Raw genomic sequence first — 7,249 nt, 5'->3', positions numbered from 1 at the left:
ACTCAAAAGAGAGCATTCAATAGCTTCTGAAATAAAGTTACAAATGTACACTTTTTTTGCCCTCTCAGTAACTGCTGGGAAATACCAAGAGTTTCCACAGGGTTCTTAGGGCCTGAACCAACATTTGTCCCCCAGCTCTTGGGCTGCCTTAGGGCCTTGGATAATTTCCTAGGAGAAAGGACCTGCTTAATTAGGCCCTAGAACAGGAGGAACCCTAGTACCCAAGTTTCAAACCCAAGGTATTACTCATGATGTAGGTTGTACTGTTAAGCTGTTAGGGATGACTGAGTTGGATAGAAACAGCACAGCATTGGCACTGGTAGAAATGTAGGTATTACCACAAAAAGAGCCCACAAAGGGTTAGTCTAGGCTGAATAAATTTCCACTGAGCACTACACTCTACTGCTCCAGAGGTTACACATGCGCTTGCAGCTACCTCACAGAGTGCTGCAGCCCCTGCACAAGTTGGCACCACTAGCATACCCCATTTCCAGTGTCACTATGGTGTAAGGAGAAAATGTGATATATATGTGCTGATAATTGCTGTTGTAATCTAGGGAAGAAAAGGTTTGGATAGGTTCAAAGGAGATGACAGCATTGAGAGGGCAGAAGCAGAGAGAAGCGCAGATGGGAAGGAAGAGCTGGAAATTTGCCTTTCAGCAGAGTAAGCTGCTCAGCTGGCTCAGCTGTGAAACCATAACTTCTCATAAAGCCACCAGCCAGATCTTGTCCATGCAGAAGGAAAAATAAAAAATAAAAAATATCACAATTCATGTTTCAATTCACAGCTTGGTTCAAAAACAAGAAATACGTATACATTATTGAGCAATTGTGCTGCCATTAAAGTAGTTCTCAGATGCTTCCTGCACTATTGGAGCCTGTCTAAATGATAAGGAATTTGAAGCCCAGGCCCAGGAAATATGAGAAACATATCTCTTTCAAGAGTTTAACAGTACTACAAACTGTAGCTAAGGATGTTTCCCATATGTTCTGCTACTGTTCATCAAGCAGAAAAATTTCTCTTTGTTTTTTTTTTTTTATAGAGGCCATACTTACCTTAATTACAGTCAACTTAGAAGTCAGTGAATTCTTTAAATACTCTGAGACAGTAGGCTGTACTTTAGATATGGCCAGAAAAGCTAGGGGAAGTAGAGCAGGCGACTTTCATGCTAACAGAGCCCTTAGGATTCTGTAAAAATTGTAGAGGAATTCCTCTGACACAGTTAGTCTACAAGGTACAGGGCAAGGCAGAATCAGGCTCTGTGTGCCCTTTTTCACTTACTTGCTTGTTCAAGGCTAATCTCAGCTGGTAGACAAAAAGAAATGCCCATTTGAAAGTGTAGGGTATAGCCTGTCCTCATGGCTTGCCTTCCTGCAGCAGGACCACTCACCTTTGTCTCCATGAAAGCCATTGCATTGTCCTTTCACTTGTTTTACTACTTTAAAAACTAAGCCTAATGTTTTTAAGTGAATACAGGGAACACATAACACGGTTCTAGAAACAAATCATTGCATCTACATAATTGGCTAGTAATTGCAGCTGGTTTATGCAGTTCAAAAGCAAAATAGACTAATCAATACCCTTTCAGGTGTTTTTTTTATTTACTGTCAGCTGTTTAGAGAGCAAATAAAGCTTGTGATTGCTCCAGAAAAGGGAGATATGGTTTTCTAGTAAAAAATTAATAGATGTAAAAAACCCTGGGAAACTATACACTGTTACTTCTGTTGTTATTACAGCTGACCAGGCCAGTTTATTTGACATTTTGGGATTAATGTTGATTTATTTAAAGAATAAGTTTTCATCTAATTAAAAAAATAATAATAATAAAGAGCAGGCCTATTACCCCCAGACCTTTCTGGTGTTAAGCCATTGCATTCATACTGTAATGAAAGTTCACATTTTGTAATCAACAGGAACAGGGCACAAAGGAGAGAATTATGTTTTTTTACCAAGGCTAATCCTGCACAGTGCTGAGAGCTCAAAGCATCCACAGAGGCATTCTCAGTCTTGTCACAAGCTGAAGTACTGGGCTTGGCTCTTAGCTGTGTAATATATACCAGTATGAACATGTTTTGCAAGTGTCAGAGTGCTGTAAAGAGCCAAACCATAATCATGGTCAATTACTATAATTGACAGGTAATTTGAATTCTATTTGTTTCCTAAGTTTGTACAATATTGTCAGATTAGTTTCTGGTCCTGGCTTCCTGGCTCAGTTTCCTGCTTCATCTTGATTTAGGTAACTACAAATTGAATCAAAATTGCTGATAATATGGCAAATGCATGCATTTTTAGGAATTTCACTAGTGCCATAAGCTCCTTGCCCATTATACTAGCTCAGGAGACTGACTCCTTCTCAATAAATAGTGTTTCTGAGTAGCCAATGTTACTGAACTGTTGATATCTCCCTCCAGGACCTAATTTAAACATGAAAAAGAGCAAGTGGAGGTTTTTATAGTTTTTGTGATACAGCTACTTGCAAATGTGTTTAAAGGACTTTTTGTCATTTATTGCTTTTTGACTGTTCTACATTTCTTGGTACAGTCAGGAAAACTTATTCGTAGACTGTGACTGTGAATGACTGTGAGAAAGGTAAAATCCAAGGAGTTCAGCAATTGCCAGGAAAAAAAATATTGTAGTATAAGGCATTTTTAAACTCTTAAATTGTAGTGTCTTATTTTTAACAATTCTGACACATAAACACTATCTGTGAAAGCAAACTGGCAAGGCATTGAGAGTAGAGAGGAAATCTGTTGTATCCAAGCTATCCCTGGTAGGGGATATTGACTCCAGTTTCTGTAGCCAGTGGAAATATGCATCCAGACTCCAAGCTGTCCTCTTTTTCCATCAGCTTTTAGGATGTACTGAAGTTATTCAGCATTTTTACAAGAGCTTTACAGCCCATGTGTAGTCTGTGTGTCCTAACCTGCTTAGAAGTGTTAAACTACCTCATGCACACTACCTGGGAGATGTGTAGAAGAGAAAGAATCCTGTAACTGAGAGATTTCCTGCAGATGTCTGATATGATGTCTCTTATTCTTCTTAGAATCCTTCCTTCACTTATTGACAGATGTTTACTTAATGGTCTTTTGACAATGTCCACATGTGCTGCAGTGCAATAGAGGTCATTTATTCCACTGCACAGCCTTTGTTTTCAGATAAGTATGGGTATTCTGTTAAATGCTTTCTCTGAAGTGAGCTTGTTGCTATTGAATTCATGATGGCTGGTGGTCCACATCTCAGCCTTCTTCACCACAAGTAGCACCACAAATAGCAGTGGCAGTCTCAGCAGGCAACACTAGCAAACCCAGGTCAGAAAACTGTTTTCCATTTAAAAGTGGACAAACATGTCCATTTGCACTAAGGCTAATCATAGCCAAGCAGCAGTTTATCTGTTCTGATTACAGATACCCACTGAAACCTGCAGAGAGCATTTTTTGTATACAAAGTAATTAAATCTTTTGACTTCTCCATTTGAAAAGGTAATAAAGTGCTTTATGGCATTTGGGAATGAAATCTATAAACAAAGGTCCAAAGGAATTTCAAGACTTACTGGTATGAATGAGCCAAACAATTAAAAGCTGCTTTGAAATTAAAAGCGGAGGGAGAATATAACAGTTCTTTTTAAAGGGGGACATTCCAAATAGCACCTGCATCTGTGTTTCACAAATGGGGCTATGAAAACTACAAGAAAAAGTGGGTCTTCTGGTTTGTGGGTAACATCCAAGCTAAATTAATATCACGTCCATTTGTACATTAATAAAAGCCTAAAAAGCTTCATCCATTGGGAAGATTCATATATGCTTTAATATAATTTTAATCAGGACCATTACTGAGAAAGAAAAATATACTCTTGATGCTGAAATAAACATTTGATCTTTTAAACAGTTGTAAAATACTACCAAGAAAAATTGTACTTGGGATCTTTATCTGCATTAGAAATATGTTAATAAGATCAGAAGTCGTTTTCAATTTACATGGAAAAGAAGCCTCTTACTAGTAACTAATATGTCTCAGCAAAATATCAATATTTACAAATGCTCACATCTAAACTGAGGGCATTTTATTTCACCATCAACAATGTGGTGCTAAACATATTTACTGTACTGAACACCTGTTTATCTTGGCATTGGTCTCATTTGTGACTAACAATGCTGCAAATCTTGTGAGAAATGCCAGAGTTTCTTGAAGCCAACCACTGGGCCAGCAAAGACTGCCAAACTGATCTTGAAGTCTGTCAGATCAGTTTCAGTAAATGTGGAATGCTCATAGGCAATGAAAAGTAGACATATATATTTTAAACTGCTTTGAAGCTAAAAGAGAATTTACACTTTGTTTTCCTCTAAGGCTCAGCACAGCCTGGAGCAGCTCCTGTTCTATCCAAACCAGCTTTGCCTCTCTCTGATGGTGATACATGCTCATTCCATTGCAATAGGTGATATTTCAAATGTCTGGTTTTGACCTATCTGTGTGGTAAATGCCTTCCTGATATTTATGTTTCTAAATGTTCTGTTGTAGGAGAAATTAAAATATTTCAGTTAAGTCTTAAAATTGCTTCAGATGAAGAAGAAGGCCTTCATCAAAAGAAGAATGGTCTGACTGACAGGTCAGCTTCAGAATCAAGCCAAGCCTGAGAAACAACCATTCAGAATCTTTCCACTGCCAGAAGAAATGAACACTGAGAGACCATCCAACCTAATCAAACACCCAGGACAGCCAGACATTCCTTCCCTCAAAAATATAAGTGATTTCTCATTTAATATCACTGACTGCACACAGGTCGTGGTGCCAGAGGAAGTTTTTTTTACAGTTGCTGCTGCTGGAATACTGGAAAATCTGCTTGTTCTTATTGCTGTAGTTAGAAATAAGAATTTGCACTTGCCCATGTACTTCTTCATTTGCAGTTTAGCCATTTCAGACATGTTAGGTAGCTTGTATAAAACTCTGGAGAACATCTTTATCATCTTGTGCAAAATGGGGTACCTGACACCTCGTGGGGACTTTGAGAAAAAGCTGGATGATGCCATGGATTCCATGTTCATTCTGTCTTTACTGGGGTCGATTTTCAGCTTGCTAGCTATTGCAGCAGACAGATACATCACCATCTTCTACGCTTTGCGGTACCATAACATCATGACACTAAGAAGAGCCGTGGTTATCTTGGCGATCATTTGGACATTTTGTGCTGGCAGCAGCATTGTCATTGCCCTCTTCTCCTACGAAGCAGCAACAGTCATTCTCTTCACCATCCTGTTCCCTTTAATGATGTTTTTTATACTTTGCCTCTATGTTCATATGTTCCTCCTGGCTAGATCTCACGCTAAAAAGATCGCCTCACTGCCAACCAGCACAGTCCATCAAAGAACTAACATCAAAGGAGCCATTACACTGACTATTTTCCTGGGAGTTTTCCTTTGCTGTTGGGCCCCCTTTGTTCTTCACATCCTCTTAGCACGGTTTTGTCCACATAACCCTTATTGTGCCTGCTACATGTCCATCTTCCATGTGTATGGGACGCTCATAATGTGCAATGCGATCATCGACCCTCTGATTTTTGCATTCCAAAGCCCAGAATTACGGAGTACCTTTAAGAGAATGTTCTGCTCTACCAGGTCAAACTGGAACTGGTAAACACTCCACCAAAAAATTAAGATTACAGAGGCACACGGATGGGATGCTGTGCAACATTAAGTTGCAGAGCTAAAACTACTAACAATTACTCTCAAAGTAATACTATGCTTGTGGGATTCTGCCAGTGATTTTCAGTTATCAAATAATGCATAAAAATTAAGTATGCACATAAATCTTTGCCAACAAGACCTCCTGAAATATTAGTGATTAAGTTAAGTTTTCAAGTAAAAAAACCTGAATTTTAACTATCTTTCATCATTTCAGAAAAATTCAGTTATAAACCTGCTGCAACAGGTATTCTATTACTCCAGAGAAGAGCTTATATCAACTCATTTTTTATCAGTAATTTTAATTAAAGATGTACATGCTGGTTTTAAATTCTGTTGTTTAAATTATGATGACATGTACATTTTGTTTCAAAATGCACACATATAAATGTACATGATAAAGCAGAGAATACGGACATGTAGCTGGACTTTGCTGGAAAAGTGAATTCATTAATGTTTTTTAACACCTAGCCTCCTTAAAATTATGCAATTAGTGTTCTCTAAGTTTAAAAAATAATTTTTGGAGTGTGAGTCCAAAATAATATTATATTTTGGTTTAGAATTTATTTTAGAGACTGAAGCATTTTTTCCAAAATGAAGTTGTTTTGGCAGCAAAGGCAGATTTAAAATTTTAAAACCCCAAAGCTGTGTCTGGACTAGCAAAGGGAATTGCTGAGCTTCCCAGCTCCCCATTGGAGGTTCCTGGGCCAGTTTCTTTTAACAAAATAATAAGCTTTACAGACAGTAAAAGAACTTTGATTAAGAGATGAATTTCTAAACATGCCACAACAAAGAATTCAAAAAATAAAATACCAGGGAGAAAATTTAAAAACTTCCAAGGAAATCAGTCACAAGGATAAGGAATCAGCTAGCCAGTCTGGAAGGATGCTTACAAGGCAGTTTGTAATTTATAAAATCTTAGTGAGAAAATTTTGAATTGTCCCTGCCAAAATAATACAAAACTCACAAAACTTTAAGGCAGAATAGTTTTTGACTGCAAAATATCCTGCAGGAGTTCAGACCATATGGTGAGGAATTAACCTCACAATAATTCAGCGGAGTTACTAAGCTGTGCCAAACACAGAATATGAAGTAAGAGACAACCATGAAACTAAGAAAGCCAAGGCACAGCTAGAACAAGGAGAGGAAAAGATAAAATCTATTATGATTCACAGATAAATAAAAAAATTATGCTAATGGAACACTAAGAAAAATGGGAATTTGAAGATATATAGAATATCAAGCAAACCATACATATTCTGGTGCACTTGTGCTTACAAATAAAGATACAAGAAATCAACAATAACCTGAAAGCTTCTATAGAACTAAGCAAAGAAGATAACTTAAATGAGAAAACAGATAATAAAATTAATTTTTTCAAACCTACATATTTATTGCAAAAAAGGGTTTATCTCTAAAATGGAAGTTCAGAAAGAAATTTTTATATAATCATTTTGTTTTTATGAGATTTTTTCCACAAAAAGCAGAACAAATGTAAAGCTGCACAGCAAGAAATTACTGTTAGAACTGAAAAAAAAAAAAAAAAAAAAAAAAAAAAAAAAAAAAAAAATTT

At 37.1% G+C, this 7,249-nt stretch overlaps 1 protein-coding gene across 1 annotated transcript; it reads left to right on the top strand.

The window, feature by feature from the left end:
• The first annotated feature begins 4,669 nt into the window (after nt 1-4,669).
• On the top strand, nt 4,670-5,629 carry MC2R (melanocortin 2 receptor (adrenocorticotropic hormone)). Its single transcript, XM_009995625.1, has one exon. The coding sequence runs from the start codon at nt 4,670-4,672 to the stop codon at nt 5,627-5,629; it is 960 nt and encodes a 319-aa protein (XP_009993927.1).
• The last annotated feature ends 1,620 nt before the right edge of the window (nt 5,630-7,249 follow it).

The sequence above is a fragment of the Chaetura pelagica genome, unplaced genomic scaffold, assembly GCF_000747805.2.
Source record: "Chaetura pelagica isolate M959 unplaced genomic scaffold, ChaPel_1.0 scaffold63, whole genome shotgun sequence".
In the NCBI taxonomy this organism is placed as follows: Eukaryota; Metazoa; Chordata; class Aves; order Apodiformes; family Apodidae; genus Chaetura; species Chaetura pelagica.
The sequence above is the reverse complement of the archived record's forward strand: the minus strand, read 5'-3'. Positions and strand labels throughout refer to the sequence as shown.

What these genes read in the sequence shown, in the direction of transcription:
- MC2R (XM_009995625.1), top strand. Translation starts at nt 4,670, where the DNA reads ATGAACACTGAGAGACCATCCAACCTAATCAAACACCCAGGACAGCCA.